The 22,001-nt window shown below is 44.3% G+C and overlaps 2 protein-coding genes across 5 annotated transcripts in view; one reads left to right on the top strand and one right to left on the bottom strand.

Annotated features, from left to right (window-relative positions):
• SLC25A53 (solute carrier family 25 member 53) overlaps nt 1–21,688 on the top strand; it is a 57,957-nt gene extending 36,269 nt beyond the window's left edge. For 2 of the 4 annotated variants that reach the window (XM_019956193.2, XM_070784532.1), the window contains one exon: nt 18,901–21,688. In XM_019956193.2, coding sequence (XP_019811752.1) covers nt 18,932–19,852 — 921 coding nt within the window. In that variant the 5' untranslated portion in view covers nt 18,901–18,931 and the 3' untranslated portion in view covers nt 19,853–21,688. The other 2 variants (XM_019956192.2, XM_070784534.1) reach the window with 2 other exon arrangements.
• On the bottom strand, nt 7,342–9,163 carry ZCCHC18 (zinc finger CCHC-type containing 18). The gene is given in 4 exon segments (XM_070784531.1): nt 7,342–7,958; nt 7,960–8,381; nt 8,384–8,695; nt 8,698–9,163. Coding segments are annotated over 4 exon segments (1,302 nt in total). The 3' UTR covers nt 7,342–7,856.
• Nucleotides 21,689–22,001: the final 313 nt, after the last annotated feature.

Raw genomic sequence — 22,001 nt, 5'->3', positions numbered from 1 at the left:
TTCTAGTTCCTCTTCACTTTCTGCCATAAGGGTGGTGTCATCTGCATATCTGAGGTTATTGATATTTCTCCCGGCAATCTTGATTCCAGCTTGTGTTTCTTCCAGTCCAGCGTTTCTCATGATGTACTCTGCACATAAGTTAAATAAGCAGGGTGACAATATACAGCCTTGATGTACTCCTTTTCCTGTTTGGAACCAGTCCGTTGTTACATGTCCAGTTCTAACTGTTGCTTCCTGACCTGCATACAGGTTTCTCAAGAGGCAGGTCAGGTGGTCTGGTATTCCCATCTCTTTCAGAATTTTCCACAGTTTATTGTGATCCACACAGTCAAAGGCTTTGGCATAGTCCATAAAGCAGAAATAGATGCTTTTCTGGAACTCTCTTGCTTTTTCCATGATCCAGTGGATGTTGGCAATTTGATCTCTGGTTCCTCTGCCTTTTCTAAAACCAGCTTGAACATCAGGCACTATTTAAAGCTTTGCAAATGCTCACACATTTAATTCTTACCACAACCCTTTGAGGGACTTCCTGTTATTTCTCCAGGTTACCAATGAGGAAGGTGAAGCACAGGGCACAAATTCATACAACTTATAACAAAAAGAGCCAGGGTTTCAAGACTGTGCAAATTATGTCCCTCCTCTCTTGATCAAACTGCCCAACCCCTCCATAGGGAACCTGACTGGCCATTTTTATACAAAGTGCAATATTCATATTGGAATCATGGTATCACTACTCAAAGAGCTCAGACAGTGCCCAATCACCCAGCCAGTACCCAACTCCCAAAAGCTATATTCAAGAATATGGTTTAGTCAGTACAGTGTAGCAACATGTCCTGCTTGAAACTAAATTTCTGATTATCTTCTTTTTCATCCATATGTTATTGAGGGTAGTTGCATTTTCACAAAAGGAGGATGTAGGATAGCCAAAAAAAAGCCAAAAAAATTTCTCATTCCAGAAAATGCAAGTGAGATCATCCTTTTTTTTAGTTGAGTACCTCAAGATGTGATATTTAGCTAAGATGATGGTAAAATGGTTGGAACTTGTGGATCTAGAAGTCTACAGAAACCTGTGATTGTCTTGAGGCTGCATTCTGCCATTGGTCTTCAGCCAGAGAAGTACCTGAAACTGCTGGAAATGAATAATTAAACATGTAGAACTGAATGATAATGAAAGATCTGAGTTTCAGCCAGGCTTGTAGAATACACCTCAACAATACTCAAAAGCATATTTAAAGCCAAAGAGTGTATATTTTAAATGAAGACTGCAAAAGAGACTGAAAATATATGCAGCATATGTCCAATATAATAATTTAGTTAAGGTATAAGGGAACATCTGGTAAAGATAAGAGTAGAAATCAATGAAGTGGAAAACAAACAATAGAAAAGTCAGCTAAACCAAATTTGTCCAAAAGACTAGTAAACTTTTGGAAAAATCTACTGAGAATAAAGAGAAAATTTTTTAAAAATGTATTCCAAATGCCACTAGATTGTATGCTTAAAATGGGAGATTTTATGTTATATGAATTTTACCCCAGTAAAAAATATTCAGAACGGAAAAAGGGGAAATATAAGTATGGATAGAGTACAGAAGAATCATACCATTTGATATGATATTTAGTAAGTGCTGTAAAAATAACCCATTAAAAATATGAAGGATTATAGATGAATCAAGAGGCAAAAATGTTGATAATTCTTGAAGCTGGGTGATGGGAAATGGGGGTTCATTATACCATTTGATACACCTTTGTGTGTATTTGAAAAGCTCCATTAAAGAAGTTTAGATACAACTCCCCAAACTATTTGAAAGTTTAGGTAATTTTGTGATTTCTTAGAAAGCTGAGTGCTGAAGAATTGATGCTTTTGAACTGTGGTGTTGGAGAAGACTCTTGAGAGTCCCTTGGACTGCAAGGAGATCGGTCCTGGGTGTTCTTTAGAAGGAATGATGTTAAAGCTGAAACTCCAGTACTTTGGCCACCTCATGCAAAGAGTTGAGTCATTGGAAAAGACTTTGATGCTGGGAGGGATTGGGGACAGGAGGAGAAGGGGACGACAGAGGATGAGATGGCTGGATGGCATCACTGACTTGATGGACGTGAGTTTGAGTGAACTCCGGGAGTTGGTGATGGACAGGGAGGCCTGGAGTGCTGCCATTCGTGGGGTCACAAAGAGTTGGACACGACTGAGCAACTGAACTGAACTGAGAGCTAATTGGCCTTTAAATATTACATGTTAAAGTCTATAGTAGCTCAAGGTTAAAGAGTCTTAGGGGCACATTAAGAAATGAGGAAGGTTGATGATTAAGATTCCCAAAACATCACACTATTACTTCACCACCAACTAGTTAAAAGCAAGTCATTGAGCTGGAGGCCTTACCCCAAGTGTTGCCTTTAACCATTCTCTGCAAGCCACTGGGAAGTTCAGTCTTTGAGCACGAGCTGCCCGTTTTCCTTGCATGGTGCCCGGCAATAAACACTGTACTTTTATCACAGCCAGTGTTGGTAAATTGGCCTTGCTGAGTAAGTGAAGGGCACAGAGACTTGAGTTTGGTATCATTAGTTCTGTTTAAGTAATGTTTAAAAAAACAGTGTTGGAGATTCATATTTGAGTTGTAAAGTACCGGGGTCCAGCCCCAGTTGGATCCAGGGATTCCCTCAGGATGACGGCGTCGGCGATTTAGAATAGCAATAGCTTAATTAAGTATTAATTAGAGATATAAAGAGTGGTTAAATAGGGATAGCTCAGTGAGAAAATTCAGTGGAAAAAAGAGGCTGAATAACTTGGTTTACGTGGAAAACCAGTAAAACTCCGAGACAATGAGTTTGTATCACCTACATAGGCCGCAGGCGTCCTTCCGTTCTCCCGAAGGAGAGAAGATACTAAGGCCTCCCCGGTCAGATCTTAGAAGCCCAGGCAAAATTAGTAGGCTTGACGAGCCTTCACGCTCCAGATGGGAATTCAGCCAGAAGGTGAGAGAAAGAACAACATGGGGAGACCAAGCTTCAGTGAGCAAGGCCTGTAGCTTTATTTTCAACAGGGGCTTTTATACCCTAAGTTGCACATAGAGGATAATAGGGGGTGTGAAATCACGCAAAGTCAGCAGTCTTTGATCCTTATCGAAACCAGGGTTTTTTTTTTTTTTTTTTTTTTTTTTTTCTGCAAACTTATCATATACAAATGGTTTAGATGATTTACATCATCTTCTGGCCAGAAGGCCTGTTAACATTTTATGACTCTGACAAAGGTTTGTCAACCATTAGACTTATTTTCTCTAAGAGTAAGTATTTTAAAGTTTGGCGCCATCCTCCGAAGGTGTTAGATAAAGTTGCATTCCTACAGGGCAAAGGTGCAGTGGGTTTACAACAAAGGAAAGAATTTATTACCTTAAGGGTCTAAAGTTGTTAACACCAAGGCCACTACTTATTTTTTCTACATACCAACTATATTAATTAATACACTTCCAAGGATACAATACAGGGGATGTGGAAACTTGGCAGCAAGCATTGGCTCAACAATGAAATCTTCTACTAGTTCTATTCTGACAATTTCTAACTCTCTGAGAGACTCTATACTATTTGAATATCTTAAGCGCCCCATGCCTCTCACGGTTGGGAGACTGTAAACAATCGTATGCATAGCTGTAGGAGTCCGGGTAAACCTGTCAGTCAAGTTAGAGAGCCATCTGAGGGGTTTGTGAACTAAAACACTTTTGTTACACCCAGGAACTTTATTAACTGGAGCTGTAAGTTAACTCTTTTTCAGAGAGAGAGATGGTGGCAGGGGACAGCACCCCCCATAAAGTCAGAGGTGTAGGTGAGAGCACAAAGCAGTAAAGTAGGCAGACTCTGGTTTTGGGGGTAGATGCTCGAGAATTTCCAGGGGGACTCCTGAGGCTCGATCCCGCCTTTGCGTATGTCAAGCCTCCTTCCTCATGACCTTTGCCATGGGCGGAGTTCCTCACGCTGGCTCCCAGCATCAAAGCTCTAAAGAAAAGCCATAAAATAATAATTAATCATAAGAGTAATAGCTATAACTATCATGAGAGTGGTTTCCTTTAGGGGAAAGTCAACAGGTTGCGATTTTACAGCGGCTCACAGGGATTTCAGGAGTTCCAGTAATGTTTTATTTCTTGATCTTTGTGGTGGTTTGCTGTACAGTAATTTATTAAGGTGTATATTTGCATTTTATGCTTTCTGTTTTTTTCCCTCTTAAATAAGAATGTTTTAGAACCTGGGGATAATATCGGATCTATTTATTTATTTATTTATTCAGGGTTTATTATAAGAATGAAATGAAACCATGTTGAGCTCTTAGAATATGCGTGGTACTGTGTAAGACCTTAATTAGTAAATGTTAGCTATCTACAATAAAAGTTTGCTATTATTATTGTCTTATTATTTGTTGATAATATTTCTCAGCTTTCTGTTAGTCTTTTATTTCTGCCAATGCTATCTTTTGTTATTGGCCTTTACTGTATAATTTCTTTCATCATTCCTAACCATAGAAAGTCTTCTGCAGTCCAGAGATTTAATAAATATTTATTTTCTTGCAGTTTTAAATGTTGCTTTTGAACATTTGATTCTGTTCATTCCCTTCATAACAACAATATATTATTAAAAATTAGTGTACACATGCATAAAATCTGCATTTATTTCTCAAATTTGTCTGGAATTCATATTTAATGTCATGGTAGAAAGTAAACAGATCTTTTTTCCAGTCAGGTCATTAAGTCCCCCCGGCACCACTAATTGAACAATTCATCTCTCCCCCACTGACTTCTGTGGCTTTCACCTCTTGCATATGTTAAATTTACAACCATTTGCACTTAAAACATAGAAATGGTATGTGACTACAACTGAAGGAGTGGGAGGGGATGTTGCCAGGCAGCTGCAACCTGGAGAGAAAGAGAAAGAAAGGTAGAAAAGTCTTTTTTTGTGTCAAAGAAAGGTTCCTTAAAGATTCCATCCCTGAGTGTGACACACAAGCCACTTACTCTTATGATGTTTGGCTAATCACTTCCTGTGTGTAGACCTCAGTCTCCTCATGTGTCATGCACAGATAGTGACAGCATCTACATCTCTCAGGCACTACAGGATGGTGCCTGAGAGTTAACCTGAGTAAGCTTTGGAGTCAGCCAGCCAGGAGTGTCATCCGTGGTTCATCATGAACTAGCTGCATGATCCTAGGTCATTTCCTACCTTTCCAGCTTGTTTCCTCATCTGAAATATGTGGTGTGCATGCATGCTCAGTTGCTCAGTTGTGTCCAACTCATTGTGACCCCATGGACTGTAGTCTGCCAGGTTCCTCGTTGCCATTTCTTTCTCCAGAAATATGTGGCAGTTAATAGTAATTAAATTAATATTAATAGTAAATTAGAAATAGTAATAGCTACCCTCTGAGGTTTCTATGAAGATTAAAGAGCTATATTCCATTAAAGGGCTTAGAACAGGAGTTCCTGACATATAATATGCTTTTAGTAAGTCACAGTTGTGGTGATTTTAATTTCTGTCACTATTATTATGGAACAGTCAGGAAGAGAAAGAAGTTGCAGCAAAGAAGACTGAGAGGCATCAAAAAGATCTTAGAAGGGGAAACTATGAGACTGGGGTGTCAGAGAAGATCATATCTAGAAGGAGGGAGATAATGCAAAAGAAGGTATTTCAAAGGCTAACATCTCCTGACAAAAGACTCATTTCATCTCGCAGCATGGGGAGGGTGGTGGGAGGGGGGTTCAGGATTGGGAACATGTGTACATCCGTGGCGGATTCATGTTGATGTATGGCAAAACCAATACAATATTGTAAAGTAATTAGCCTCTAATTAAAATAAATAAATTTAAATTAAAAAAAAAAGATTAGGGAGAAAGAAAGGAAGAAAACCCATAATCTTAATTGAAACCTATCAGACAAAAAATTATCTAAAAGCTTTCTTTTGGCTATTACCCTCAGTCTGATCTGAATGCCCATGTCTCCCATGTCTTCCAAACAGGGAAAATACATACTTCCTGCATAAAAGAAAAGCCAGTGTCATGTGAAATGAAATAAACTCACAGATTTGCATCGTTTTGTAGAAATAAAACCTAAGACAATTTCAGCTTTAAATGACATAGAAGAAGGTAAAGGCTGGAAGAAAAGGGGGATGAATTAGGGGTTATCAAAGAAGTGGTCTATACTGAATCCCCAAGCTAACTCCAGTGTAAAGGAGGGCACTGGTTGGTGTAGCATTTATTTATTTTTCTTTATACTCTGTCTGGTCCCAGAGAGAAATTATGACGGCATAAACTTAATTTGTGTAAATCAGTCAACAAGTGATTATGGAGTAAAATTGAGAAAAGGTGAGTAGAAAGAGGAGTGATATTTTAATCTTGGATAAATAGGGGGCAGATTCCTTCTAAGGGCCGGTTTAGAGGATAGGATGGAGACTATAAGCCTATAAGAGTCTGAGAATGTTGGGCTCCCCTGTGGCTTTGGGGGCCTGATTGGAGCTATATCCTGCCCTGTGGTGGGGGAGGGGTCCCCTGTATTTTCTCATGCCCTGGCATCCAGATTGTTTTTCATCTTTCCCCAGTGATTTCAATTTCTTGGGTCAGAGGGAGGTTTGCTGGGAGTTCTTGAGCTTCTGGTGTCCCCTAGCATGTAGCTAGGGTGAAGCCAGGGTCATCCCAAGTCTCCTGGTACTGAACTCTCATGCGCAGCTGCTTTCTCTGCAGTTGAGGGGGAGGCAGAGGGTAGTGTCAACCCAAAGGGTAGTCTTTTTGCCACGGGGTGTTGTTCAGAAGCATTAATAGTAGCAATTTAAGGAATCTGCTCAGGGAAGGGAACACCGCCCCTTCCCAAAGTGAACAGGAATGGAGCCCCTGAAATACCCATTTCCTATTATTGCCCCCTCCCCTGTCTGTCATCAGATTTCTCAAGATGTATTAGCTAAGAAAGCACTGGGGCATTGTTTTTAAAATATATGTATTTTTTTATTTGGTTGTGCAAGGTCTTAGTTGCAGCACACAGGATCTTTTAGTTGAGGCATGTGAACTCTTCGTTGTGGCATATGGGATATAGTTCCCTGACCAGGAATTGAAACCCAGGGCCCCTGCATTGGGAGCACAGAGTCTAAGCCACTGGACCACCAGGTAAGTCCATTGGACACAGATTTAGTTCAGTGTCATAGGTCAGTTGTGATAGGGGACTCTTTGGGAGATAGCTCCTTTCAGCTTCCATTTTCCTCATCTGTAAATGAGGTTGATAAAACTCCACAGTATGAGTTCCCCCCATTTAGAGCTTCTGTATTTAGTTTTCTTATTATTTTCCTTCTGTATTCCTAAAAGTAATCTCACACAGAGACAGCAAGCATACTTGATGCTTATGAATTGACATAAAAGTCCACAACATATATTGTTTGGTGAAAAAATACAGAGCATAGAATAACACTTATATTTGATCACTTTTATCTGTATATAATATCTATCTTGGTACACAGGAATAGGGAGATATCTAGAAGGCCATTCATCCAAGGACTGACAACGGTTATGCAAGGGTGGGGAGTTTCAGGTAATTTGCACTTCAGTTTTTGTAGTTTCCTTCGGTCTTTGAAAGTTTAACAATAACTTGTACTCCTTTCACAGAAGGAACACAATCATCAAGGAAATAGACACACACATAGACCCTTAGGCAGATGGAGGGAGAAGCAGGGACAGAGGTCAGGCTGTCTTCTTTTTGCTGGTATCTACAATCTCTTCTTCCCCAAAGAAAGCCACTTTGTGGATTAATTCATGCACATAGAAGCCTCCCCCAGCCTACCCTAGTTTTCCCCATCAGCAGTCTCTGAATACAGTTAAGGGTTCACTTAGGGCTGGGTCTAGCACATTACTGTGGCTCGGAGAGGTCACTGTGCTTGCCTGGGATCTCTTTTGATGTCTCCTCCTCTGTATGTGTCAGCTTTTGCAGGGTGATGATCAGATTCTCAAAACACCTGGGCCTTGTTGCTCTTACTGTCACTGGTTTCCTTTGAGTGGCCCTCCTCACCACAGTATGAACAGTGGATAGTATATTTTCTCTTCCTGGTTCTACATATATCCCCAGGACCATCATTGTTATATGCAGAACCACCACTGGTAGAAGGAGATTGAGCCTGAGAACTGTTTAGGGAATCAATGACCAGTATTTGATCCTGAAGTCTGGCCCTGACCCTGAGGGGAGGGGCACCTATGGATGTAAGTGGAGGGTTCTGAGACTCCACCAGGATCACATCCTCGTGTGAGTCATTAAGGGTATCATCTACTTCTATCACATTGCAATCAGCAGTGCTGATGGCTATTGCCTGGGGGCCCTGAAATGCCACAGGGCTTACTGCCGTCTCCATGATTAGCTCAGATCTTTTGGGCCGCTTCAAGTGTCATTACAATCCTCTTCCTCCCTTATCGTCCTGATTAACTCCAGGAAATTGGGGAGACACTCCTGCTCATTTGCATACATCCTGAGAAGATTCTTCAGCCTGAAGAACAGGTCCCCATTCAGCTCAGCCCCTAAAAGGAGCTGGTGCAGCTGTGTCTGATTTGCATCTTTCTCAGCTATGATCCCAGCCTGAATAGCGTTCTGGAGCTGCACCTCTAAACGGATCACACAAAGGGAGGCTTTCTCCCCTTGTGCCTGCAAGGTGTTAAAAAATTTGCCATGGGCAGTGACACTGCTTTCAGAATCCCCAACACCAACTTCATGGCACACAAGAAATTTGCCACACTGAGGTTGGGGTTGGCTGTCTGCAGTAAACGCATCACCTCCCGTGTGGGGCCCCTCAGGGTTTTCATCAAGTGCTTGAGCTTTTCCTATTCAGACATATTCCAATCTGGCAGGGCCCCATTGACTTGTATCAGCCAGTTTTCAAAGGTTTCCTCCTTCTGGGCTGGCACCACCCTCCCGGAGAACAATTTCATCTTTCCTTCTGCCATGTTGACCCTTGAAGGACCAAGACTCCCCTTCCCCCTCAGGGACCTCAACATGGAACGGGCCCAGGGTGGCAAGGCTGTATTCTGCTGCCAGTTGTTACCCACACGTGCAATGATGCTGGCCATGACTGACAATGATCGTCTATATGAATGTAACAAAATGCTCAGCCTTTCTAGAAAAGCCTGATCTGCAGGAGAAATCCCCAAAGCAACGTTCCTGGGCTCCATCTTCCTTGTATCTCAGTAGGGTCTGTAAAGAAAAGGAGGGGGGAAAAGGTTAGTAAGGTAGTAGACTGCATGAAGCAGTTTGCGGTCGCTTCCTTTACGTTCCTGAACACCCTGCGGGTACATTTTCCATTCGGCTACTGCCCTGAAAATATTCTGCAGGAAACTGGCAATTACAACCTTCAGGAGTTAATGGGTGCTCCCGTGCTGCAGGGTGCTTTTCAGATCTGCAACTATCCTCTCCCGAGAATCCTCCAGGAAGGAAGGCAACAGCGGCTTAGAATTCTAGGTGAAATAGTGCTTAGAGCCCATATTGGGCTCTCAAAATAGAGAGCAGTGGTCTAAGTCTCACAGATTTGTGGTAGCAAATAAGATCTCCATGAAACTGACGGTTTCAGGTCTCAACCACACCCCCTTCTCAAAGTTTCCCCGTTATTTCTCAGATTCCTATATGAGCTTGGAAACAAGTGCGCGCCTTTATTTCACAACAAGAGCTTGAGTTAGAAAGCTGGATTCCGAGGTAGGTTGACCTCTGTCCACGCGAGATTGAAGATCCCAGTCTTCAGGCCATGGCGGAGGGCAAAGCAGGGCAGGGAAGGGAAGGGTTAGAAGGAGTTTCATCCCTCATCTCGCTCCCTCGACCCCTCCCTCCACAGTAGCCAGACGGAGAATTCCCTCTCCCACCTTGTGAATACAAGCCAAAGTGACCCTCTATTACATACCCCTGAATCCACTCCGGGAAATCGTTGTCCTACCAGCTCCGCAATCAGCCGCACAGAAATCGAGTTCGAATTCGACTTTGGTGGTCTGCCACGGAGAGAGGGAATGGGAGTTGGACACACACGCCCACATATGCCTCACCAGGAAGGGATCAGGAGATGCAAAGGGGGTTCAAGGCAGACAGCCTGCGATCCCCGCTGCTTCCCGCCCCCTAACTATCCCCCTGAAAACGTTCTCCTGTCAATCTAGGCAAATCCTACCCATTTGGCATCATTCAGTAGAACCCACCTCCTGTCTCTGCGCAGCCGGGCCGCGGGAGTGCTCCTTCGGCTGCCTTTCAGCCCTCGCGATTTGGTAAACAGGAGAGCCGCCCAATCCTGATGGAGCTCTTCCCTCCTTTCTCCGGGACAGACAATCGCGCCCTTTTTCGTTACTGTGCTCGGCCGGTGGACAGCGAATGCTCCGGCGTGGACAGGTGTGGATGCCGCCTTCCGGTCGCCGTGGCCCTGCAGGGAAAAAGGATGACGCCTCCTCTGCTGCTGCTGCTGCCAAGTCGCTTCAGTCGTGTCCGACTCTGTGCGACCCCATAGATGGCAGCCCACCAGGCTCCGCCGTCCCTGGGATTCTCCAGGCAAGACACTGGAGTGGGTTGCCATTTCCTTCTCCAGTGCATGAAAGTGAAAAGTGAAAGTGAAGTCGCTCAGTCGTGTCCGACTCTTAGCGACTCCATGGACTGCAGCCCACCAGGCTCCTGCGTCCATGGGATTTTCCAGGCAAGAGTACTGGAGTGGGTTGCCATTGCCTTCTCCGGACGCCTCCTCTACCGCTAACCAACTCAGAGCCTCCAGACGGAGCCTCTTCACCCAGCTTTGGGTAGCTGGGTCGAAGCAGCTCGGTTCCCAAGGCAGCAGCGGCCGCCCCCGCCCACTCGCTGGTAGCTCCCAGCAGCCGCCGCTTCTTTTAACCTCTGCGGTTTGAGACAAAGAGAATGATGAGTCGGTTGGCGAGGCCAATCAGCGGGGCGAGGGGGCGGCCTCCCCGCGCAGCCTCCTGCTCAGGGCCATTGCTAGCAAAAAGGAGTAGCAGGCCGGCGGGGGCTGCGGCACACAGGCGCGGAAGCCGGTGCGGTGTCAAGTGCAGCTCGGACTCTCAGACCCTGCCGATTGGCATTTTACCGTGAGTTTGCTGCTTGCCCCTCGCTTTCTTTCTCTTTCACCTCTTCCACCTGTGTCCTCCACGCTTTGAGACCAGATGCCTTCAACACGAGGTGGGACAGACATCAAGCGAACAGTGAAAGTTCCTCACCTTTGTACAGAGGAAAGGGGCAAAAGCATTTACTGAGCGCTTTCTACGTGCAAATGGGCTTGCACGGACAACTCGTTTATTTTCAACAGCCTTGCGAAGGAGGTAGCAGTATGCCCACTTAACAGAGAGGGGACTTAAGCACCCAGTCACTATTCTTAGGAAGTGCAGAGGTAAGAGCTCACACTCAAGTCTACAAGTCTGATTTCAAAGGCTGCCCCCTACTCCTCTCTACTCTCAGACTGAGGGTTAGCTGAGAAAAGCCAAAGCCAAAGTGGAGATGGGAAGGCCTATTTGGAACTATATAGAATTAGTGAGCAACGACTATTATCTCCATTTTTCAGATGAGGAAACAGGCACAAGGTTAGGCGGCTTGCCCCACATCACACAGCAAATAAATATCAGCATCCGGTTTTACTCTGTTGTTTTCCAAATACCAACTTTTTGCCGATCTGAGCTGCCTAGAGGGCATTTTTTTTTACATGAGTGGTCTTAAACCAGCTCAGCTGCAGTCTTAGTGTGCTGAAGGAGGGCTTGGAGAGGCAACGCAAAGAGGGGTAGGGGAAGAGGTAGGAAACTTGTATGGTACCCATTGTACAGAATAAGAAAACTGAGACATTTTTCTTTCTCTGTTTTACACTACAACAGGCTGCTTGCTTTTTCTTTCAGTAAAACATTATTTTTACAGCTTATGACCTGAAAGGAGACAAGACTCAGAGAGGTAAAATGACTTGCCTGAAATTAAAAGGTGAAGCCAGAACTTGTATCATATCTCTCTGACACCAGAATCCATGCTATTAACCAAAGTATGGATATGAAGCTGGCTGCCTCAGAATCATTTTGAAAAGCTTGTTAGAAATACAGATTCCTAAGCTCTGCCTCTGGGGGATCCAGATTTACTAAGAACTAGGGCTAGGGAGGGTGATTTATATTTTTAATCAGTGCTGTAGTTAATTCTGAGATGTAGAGTGGTTTGTGAACCATTGCTAGAGACACTAAGTTATGCTTATGGCAATAAGTAAATGAAGATGTGGCCAATGTATCTCTCCATATGGTAGCTGTTGTGAAATGTAACTTGAGAGCAGAGGTTCCTACCTAGGGTCCTTCCTGAAATTGTTTGTGAAGAGTAGAATTTCAACTATGTATATTCTTCTGAGTCCACAGCTTTGTAGATGTTCAAATGAGTCTGTGGCCCAGAAATGGTTAAGAACCACTTCCCTACAATCTTTCTTCCTAACATTTTCTGTTTCAACTTGTACTTGAGGAAGAAGTATGAGAAACGGAACATAATTTGATCTAACCCCCTAAATACAGCTCTCTGCCGCTGATATAGCTCTTTCATTTCCTGGCTTGAGGACACGTTGCTAGGTTGCCCTTCTGTGAGCTCTTGAGGGGACCTCTCCTTTGCTGGATTTGGAATCACTGGCCGCAGAGAAGGAGCAATTCCATGGAAACAGCATGCAGGGCTGTCCAGAGTGAATGGGCCGTGAAGCCCGTGACAGAGAAATCTGCACCATTTTCCATGACTTCTGGTTCTTGAAGAGCAGGTCTTACTTCCCTTATGTAGATTGTGGTTAGGAGGCCCCCCTTCTGGGCTTGTTCTTGATTCCTGATGTTTGGACGCAAGCGAATAATCTGATGTCTTGTGATTGCTGTTGGGCTGTGTTCAACCTGCCAAGGAACTTTACCTGTTCCTTTCTGCCTTCTCATTGGCTACCTCAATACATAGAGTTCCTTGGAGTAAACAATGCAGATTTGGAGTTTAAGTACTTTCCATCTGAGGACTGTGGACTTTCTCATGGGTGGAACAGTAGCAAGGGGATGGAGGGTGGAGGGTGTAGGAAGTAGAGTGAAGCCTCACCTCACATAACCAGGGGTGATGCTGGCACAGCTCTTGGATTTCCTTCAGCCTCTTGCTCTGCTCCCCAATATCATGACACCTGACCCCAGGTCTCTTGCAGACTCTTATTCTGTGTTTAAATTGGCTTCACTGCCAAAGTAGGTGATCTACAGTTGGAGTTGGTGGGGGTGGGATCAAGTAGGACAAAGGATAGATCCTGTAGCTCTGACAAAAAATAGTGGAAAGAGAAAGATTGTATTCTGGTGCCTTGATTGGGCCCTTAGAACAAAGTAAAGGCCTCTTTGTGCAAGGCTGGGAGGAGGATTTGCTGAACTGGTTCCAGTTAGATAAAGGTATCCCTGATCTCTGGCATCAGTGTGTGGGAATACTTCCCAATTCATGGTTCTAATGACACCACATTTTCCAACTGTAACAAAGAAATCTTAAAAGACTGAAAGTTATGAAGGTAACGCTATTAGTTGAAACAATAATAGCTGTCCTTGGCTGCCTGCCTTCTTGGTGCCTGGGACTTTCCATTTGTTATCTTATTTAAGCTTCTCAGCAATGCTGAGACAGGCATTGTTATCCCATTTTGCAAATAGGAAAACTGAGTTTCAGGGAGGTTAAAACTCCTTGTAAGTGTAGGCACTGGGATTCCAGTCTGAGGCTGCATCAGACTCCAAAGCCCACGACAACTCTTCTCTGTTGTCTTCCAAACAAACAATTTAAACAAAAAATCCTTTCATTTTATTTTAAAATCAATTTTAATTGCTATAGAGTTTATTTACTATCTTGTGTTAATTTCTGCTGTACAGCAAAATGATTGTTTTATATATATATATATATATATATATATATATATCTCACATATATGTATAAAGCTTCCCAGGTGGCACTAGTAGTAAAGAACCCCCTGCCAATGCAGGAGACATAGGAGACACGGGTTCAATCCCTAGTTTGGGAAGATCCCATGAAGGAAATGGCTACCCATTCCAGTATTCTTGAATACCATGGACAGAGGAGCCTGGTGAGCTACAGTCCATAGGGTCACAAAGAGTTGGACACGACTGAAGCTAGTTAGCACACACATATGTTCAGTTCAGTCGCTCAGGTGCGTATGACTCTTTGTGACCCCATGGACTGCAGCACGCCAGGCTTCCCTGTCCATCACCATCTCCTGGAGTTTACTCAAACTCATGTCCAGCACATCGGTGATGCCATCCAACCATCTCATCCTCTGTCCATCCCCGTCTTCTCCTCCCTTCAGTCTTTCCCAGCATCAGGGTCTTTTCCATTTAGTCAGTTCTTCACATCAGGTGGCCAAAGTATTGGAGTTTCATTTTCAGTATCAGTCCTTCCAATGAATATTCAGGACTGATTTCCTTTTATGGACCACAGTCTTGTCTAACTCAATGAAACTATGAGCCATGCCATGTAGGGCCACCCAAGACGGACAGGTCATGGTGGAGAGTTCTGACAAAATGTGGTCCACTGGAGAAGGGAATGGCAAACCACTTCAGTATTCTTGCCTTGAGAACCCCATGAACGCACATATGTATATGCTGCTGCTGCTGCTAAGTCGCTTCAGTCATGTCCGACTCTTTGTGACTCCATGGTCTGCAACATGCCAGGCTTCCCTGTCCATCACCAGCTCCCAGAGCTTGCTCAAACTCATGTGCAGCAAGTCAGTGATGCCATCCAACCATCTCATCCTCTGTCCGTCCCCTTCTCCTCCTGCCTTCAATCTTTCTCAGCATCAGGGTCTTTTCCAGTGAGTCAGTTCTTCACATCATGTGGCCAAAGAATTGGAGTTTCAGCTTCAGCATCAGTCCTTCCAGTAAATATTCAGGATTGATTTTCTTTAGGATTGACTGGTTTGATCTCCTAGCAGTCCAAGGGACTCTCAAGAGTCTTCTCCAACACCACAGTTCAAAAGCATCAACTCTTCAGTGCTCATCTTTCTTTATGGTTAAACTCTCACATCCATACATGACTATTGGAAAAGCCATAGCTTTAGACTATATGGGCCTTTGTCAGCAAAGTGATGTCTCTGCTTTTTAATATGCTATCTAGCTTTGTCATAGCTTTTCTTCCAAGGAGAAAGCATCTTTTAATTTCATGGCTGCAGTCATCATCTGCAGTGATTTTGGAGCCCAAGAAAATAAAGTCTCTCACTGTTTCCCCATCTATTTGCCATGAAGTGTTGGGACCAAATGCCATGATCTTCATTTTTTGAATGTTGAATTTTAAGCCAGCTTTTTCACTCTCCTCTTTCACTTACATCAAGAGACTTCCCTGATAGTTCAGTTGATAAAGAATCTGCCTTCAATGCAGGAGACCCTGGTTTGATTGCTGGGTCGGGAGGATCCTCTGGAGAAGAAATAGGCTACCCACTCCAGTGTTCTTGGACTTCCCTTATTGCTCAGCTGGTAAAGAATCTGCCTGCAATGCGGGAGACCTGGGTTTGATCCCTGGGTTGGGAAGACGCTCTGGATATCTCCCTATGCTAGGTGAAATATATTGCTTTTATGTTCTGCTCTGTCCTTGATTAGTGTAAGCTTTGTTTTGCCTTCCAGTATAGTTTAGCTCATGGTTGACCTGTCTCCCCCACTAGATTCCCAAGACCTCCAGGGCTGGTACCAAGTCCTGTTCACCCCTGCTTCACAGTGACTTACCCACAGTGATTGATATGTGTTTGTGAGCAGACCAAAGGACTGGCAGAGGGATGCCTGGAATGAATGGATACATATAGGGCTGGGTCCTGGCATGATCATGCAGGCTGTGCATCTGGGCTAGACTATCCAGGGAGTCTGGAATCCTTTCCACCCACTTTACAAGGTTATAAACATAGGAGATACATCATAGGGCCCATGGGATAACTGCTCTAGGCTGACTCCAGGCTTGTTCTGAGGCCTCTACTTTGGAATTCTTGTGTAAGGGGCCAGGCTGTCCAGGATTGCTTTTATAACACCTTTGCATTCACAGAAGAAAGGTCTTCCTCATCTCCCATGTGGACACAGGATTTGTCCCATCATACCACTGTAAATGGTTCTGAGTGTGCTGCAGGAGCATGTGCAGCATCCGCATAGGTGGGGAAACATCTTAAAAAAAATACAGTTGACTGAGGCCACCATGCCATGGATGGTCAGCCACTTTATCTCATTTTATTTTGTTATTCTTTACAACAACCTTTTGAGGAAGGTCTCTTGTCCCTCGTCTGTAGCCAAAGAAACTGAGACTGAGTGAAGTGTCTTGCCTAAGGTCATACAACTAAGCAAATGGTGGAGGCAGAATTCATACTCAGGACTGTCTGCTCCCAAAGGCTGGCATTTTAACAGGAAAACACATAGGAGAAAAATGGACTCCCTTTCCCCCATAAAACAGGATGAGTTAGATTTATAAAATTATGACAGATATTTCAGGTAAGTTGTTTCTAAATTATTGTTCACTTTTAATCCCTGAAAAAGATTGGCCAAAACAGAAGGAACTAGGGATGGAAAAGCACAATTCCTCTATCAAATATTGGCCTGAATTCCTCTCCATCAACCCCCTGCCACATGCACAGTATGAGGATGCCTAGAGAACATCCCCCCTACCCTACCCCCCAGCGTCTGCTCATTTCATAATTGAGATGCTTAAGGCTCCAAGATGTTAATATATTTCTAAAGGTCACACAAGAAGTTGAAAAGAGAACTGGCACTGAGAATTCTGGTCTGCCAAATTCTAGCCCAGTTTTCTTTCTGCTAAATTGGCCTGCCTTACAGTCGATCAACACATGTTTACAGGTTACTCAGGAAAATGTGGGAAGGAAGTGGAACATTACTGCATTCTGAGATAGAAGAGGGGACAAATGCTTCCCTCACCACCCGTCCTTATGCAGGTGCAGATAAAACTTGGAGATAAATCCTTGGTAGGACGGTTGGGTAATTTGGGGGTCCCCTGTGGCTTCGGGGGCCTGATTGGAGCTCTCCTCCAAGGAGAGGGGTCCTCTTTGGTTCCTGGGATATGGAGGGGGCTGCCATGGGCCCAGGAGTGCCCTGGAAGGATGCAAGGAGTGGGCCTCTTGAGCCTGTGCTCCTGGCCAGTTCTCAGCTAAAGGGTCCAAAGCAGAGGAGCCTTCCCAGCCTCTTGGCCATGAGAGTTAAGGATGTGAGGCTTAAGGGCCTCCGAACTGCTGAGGGTAGGGGAGGGCTGGTGGAAGAGTACAGGAGGCTGAGCCTCTACTCCCTCCCTCTAGACAGACTGTGGCTTGAGAGGGGTAGGGTTGTAAGGTCAGGTACTGGACTGTGGATGGAGCAGGAGCAAGAAGCCAGGGAGAAGCTTATGGGGGTCATTCTGGAAGGAGAAGCACTTTAAGGCAAGTTCTTGAGTTCGGCAGCCCAGGGAAGGCTGCAGTGGGCTTCTTGCAGGGCCTGGCTTCTAGCCCACCCCCAGTTCCTCAGCCTGGTGACCCCTTTGTCCCTATTGGATGGGCTAGTGTAACTAGAGCCCCAATAGCCCTCATCTCTGGGGACTACACAGCCCAGGTTTCTGTGTGAAACCTCTGGGTCTGCAGTTTCTACTAGGCTTCCTGTCCATCTAGATGTGAGTCTGATGCCCAGTCATGGCACCCTGTGCCCTTGTCCCCCACCACACCACTTCCTGTTCCTCTCCACACACCATTCCCAAGCCCCACACCCTGTCCTCTTACCCCTAGTTCCTTCCTGACAACTCCCTCAGGTTCTCAGATCTGCACTGACCATTCATTTCTTCTTGATCCCAAAATTCTTTCATGGGCCCTGGCTCCCCAATTACCTTTCATACTACTCCATCTGCTCCCAGACTACTCCCAGGTAGGAGCAATAGCTTGGAATCTTTGCACAGCCTCTTCCCTCTAGTATAGTGGCTCTGAACCAGGGCAATTTTATCTTCTTTCCTCACCCTGTGGACATAAGGTAATGTCTTTAGATATTTTTGTTTGTTATAGCTGTGCTGTGCTTAGTCACTCAGTCATGTCCGACTCTTTGCCACCCCGTGGACTGTAGCTTGCCAGGCTCCTCTGTCCATGGGGATTCTCCAGGCAAGAATACTGGAGTGGGTTGCCATGCCCTCCTCTTGCCATAACTGGGTAGGTCACAACTTGTGCCACAGGATACCACAAAACATCGTATGATACACAGGGTGGGCACCTGTGATGAAGAATTATCTGGCCCCAAATGTCAATAGCCTGTACATTGAGAACACCTGTTATACAGCAACAGGTCTATAAGGTTAAGCTCAGAAACTGTCATGTATAGAGCCTTTTCTTGCTAAACTTCCAGGAATAGTTACTCTTTCTGTTCCTTAATTGGGAGAAGCAAGCAGGGTGTTGCCATGAAACAGCTAGCACATCATCAAGAATCTACAAAAAAAGAAGCAAGGAGCTTCCCTGCTCCCTAAATTTACTACCATCTTTTAGAGAAAGTACTGGACTACAACCTTTGAATGCCTTTCTGCCTGTAGAAGATAGTGCCACTTTTTGGAAAGGGAAGAGCAACTTATTATTTTAGCAGTTTATCAAATGCAAAGTTTCATATGGTGAATGCAGTAAGGATGGGGAGCCCTCCTTCACTAATTTTATTTTCTTCATTCTTCAACCTTCTTTGACTATGAGAATATTTGCTGGGTCAGAAAAACACCCTAGAGGTGACTCTGTTCAGCAAAACTAACTGCCTTTGTTTTAATTTAAGGTGGAGGAATTCTTTCTTAAGAGTGTACGTATTTCTCAGAAACTGGCCCAGAAAATTATTTGTTTCTTTAGAGTTGAGTTTCTTGAGCCTCTGTTTATAACTAAGCAATGAAAATGCTTGCCAAAAGATTTCATTGGTCAGTCTAACTTCTTTTTTTCCACTCTTGCCAGTTTCTTCCATCTGCACCCAGGTATCTTCAGCATGGGGGAACAAAACCACTCTCCCGGGAAGGAGCTTCAGCACTGGACACAAAAAGAGGCTCCAGGAAAGAGAAGCTGGCACTCCCATGCCTACGCCCTTGGTGCCATTTCCAACTTTATGTCCACTTTTCTGACCTTTCCTATCTATAAGGTTGTGTTCCGGCAACAGATCCATGCTGTGGCGGTGTCAGAGGCTTTGCGGCAGCTTTGGCATGAAGGCCCTCAATACTTCTACCGGGGAATCTACCCGCCTCTTCTCTCCAAGACATTGCAAGGGACTCTGCTGTTTGGGACTTACGATAGCATGCTGTGTTGTCTCTCCCCTGTTGGGCCACACTCCCTGGGGAACCGCTGGGCTGCGGGGCTTATGTCTGGTGTGGTGGAGGCTGTGGCACTTAGCCCCTTTGAGAGGGTGCAAAATGTGCTCCAGGATGGTCGCAAGCAAGCTCGCTTTCCCAGCACCATCAGCATTCTCAAGGAATTTCACTCTTATGGGCTTTGGGGCCGGCTGTCACAGGGTTACTATCGCGGTTTCTGGCCTATCCTTCTCAGGAACAGCCTGGGGAGTGCTCTGTATTTCTCCTTCAAGGATCCCATTCAGAATAGCTTGGCAGAGCAAGGCCTGCCCCACTGGGTTCCTGCCTTGGTGTCTGGGAGTGTCAATGGAACAATCACCTGCCTAGTTCTGTATCCTCTGATTGTGCTGGTTGCCAATATGCAGTCCCACATTGGCTGGCAGAGCATGCCAAGCTTATGGGCCTCTATCCAGGATGTGTGGGACACTCGGGGCCGAAAGGTATTTCTGATCTACCGGGGAGGTTCCCTGGTCATCCTAAGGTCCAGTGTAACCTGGGGCCTTACTACTGCTATCCATGACTTCCTGCAGAGGAGGTATCATTCCAGGAAAGAGCCGAAAGACTGACTGGCTGCAGGCAGTGTAGTGTGGCCATGGCAACTTGTTATTCTAAGCCTTCCTGGGGTGGCTTAAATAGCTTACTTCTTTGGCTTGGTCACCTAATACAACTATTCTTCAAAATCTTTCAACTGTCAGTGCACTCGAGAAGGTCACAACTACCAGCCTGTTCTGTAAAGCCAAAACCCAATAGGGTTCCTTGGTTAGAAAAAGAAATTCACCCCAGTTTATCCACAGCTTCATGCAGACCCAGGAAGGCTTTAAGTAACATGTCACCTGCATGAAATGTCATTCCTTTAAGGAATTTGCTGACATTAAGAGGAAACTCTAAAAGATGACCTTAATCAGGCACTGTGAATTCTGGGACCCCTCCAGTTGTCTTCTGGGCCAAACTGAGTGGAGGACCAGGAATTCCAATTTCAGAGAACTAAGCTTGACTCTTGGTATGGGGATTCCAGAGACTTTTTCAGATGGCTACGTTCACTACCCCTGCCACCACCACTCTCACTTTTCAAAGTTGTTGGTGCTAGTTTCAGGGTAGTGGTTGTGGCTAGAAATCCTGAATTAGACTTGCCTCAACTGATCAGATGCCACAAGAACTGGTGGGAATGGGAAGAAGTGTGGTCCTTGGATGGATGGAAAGAATAGACTTTGAGTGAAGAGGTTTAGTTACATGCAGAATAGAAAATTCTACTATTGATTGATTGGTGTTACATGCTGGGACATTTCTGATAGCAAGGCAATAACATTGCCTAGTAACCACTTGAGTTTCCCTAAGAAATCTGGAACTCAAATGACTATATCTCTTCGTCAATAATTGCATATTTTATTGCCATGGATAAATATAATTACTGTGACATAAGTTAAAGATCTGAAATTGTAGCCTGTCATTTAAAGCCATTCAAAATATGGCCCCCATAAAATTTGTAGCATATTATCACACCATTCCTACTTACATAGATCCAATACCCTAGCCAAACTGGAGTATTGTTCCCTCCTCAAACATGCCACTAACTTTCCCATAGCCATGCTCTATCTTCTCCACCTCCAACACCTGTTCTCTACATGTGACTCTACATAATTACTGTGACATAAGTTACTGTGACATAAGTTAAAGATCTGAAATTGTAGCCTGTCATTTAAAGCCATTCAAAATATGGCCCCCATAAAATTTGTAGCATATTATCACACCATTCCTACTTACATAGATCCCATACCCTAGCCAAACTGGAGTATTGTTCCCTCCTCAAACATGCCACTAACTTTCCCATAGCCATGCTCTATCTTCTCCACCTCCAACACCTGTTCTCTACATGCCAGTCCACCAAAATCCTTCCAGTTCCTCAAAGCCCAGCTCAGATGCCACCTTCTCTAAGGAGTCTCTTCTGATTGCCCCTACTGAATGTGATTGCCCCTAATTGAATGTGACGTTAGTCTCTTGTGATGTCTCTCTCCAATTACACTTCATACGTGGCACTGATTCCATTATGTCACTGAGCTCATGTGGTCCTCTGTTCTTGACGTTCTTCAATACCTCCTACTAGACTGTAAAACTCCTTGAAAGCAGGGATTCTTGTATATGTTTTTAAATCTCCCATTGTGCCTAGGTGCTCAATAATGTTGGCTGAATTATTGAATTGATTATCAAGCTGTGATATGGTCTTTATCCTCAGGGTGCTGTCCCTTGTACATGAAGATAATGTTATTGATTCATTGTCATGAAGACGTCTGCCTTTAGGGTGTGATTTTTGTTTTATTAGTGGATTTAGTTTTGTGCTAATGATAATGATGCTGATGATGATAATAATAATACCAACAATAAGTAAAAGTGACTTTCAACTGGGACATTTGATGAGTTTGTGTTATTGGTGGCATGTTTGTTACTGGCAACACTTTGGATCTGAAATTCACAGAGACATTGCCTAATGGTCTGATATTTATTTTTAACTCTGGAATTTTGAGGATTTCCAAGATGACATACATTGCAGTTTTTCCCTTATAAATGATATCATGTAATGATCTCCACATGCACCTCCTTCCTTACCAAACCAAAATTGTCATTTATAATGATCTGACTATAGATCCTGGCTGTTGGGATTCCTCACTGAATATCAGAGAAGTTAAAGACACGGCTGTAAGCATTATGAGATCAGAAAGC

Source organism: Bos indicus, chromosome X (genome assembly GCF_029378745.1).
Source record: "Bos indicus isolate NIAB-ARS_2022 breed Sahiwal x Tharparkar chromosome X, NIAB-ARS_B.indTharparkar_mat_pri_1.0, whole genome shotgun sequence".
Lineage (NCBI taxonomy): Eukaryota > Metazoa > Chordata > Mammalia > Artiodactyla > Bovidae > Bos > Bos indicus.
The sequence above is the reverse complement of the archived record's forward strand: the minus strand, read 5'-3'. Positions and strand labels throughout refer to the sequence as shown.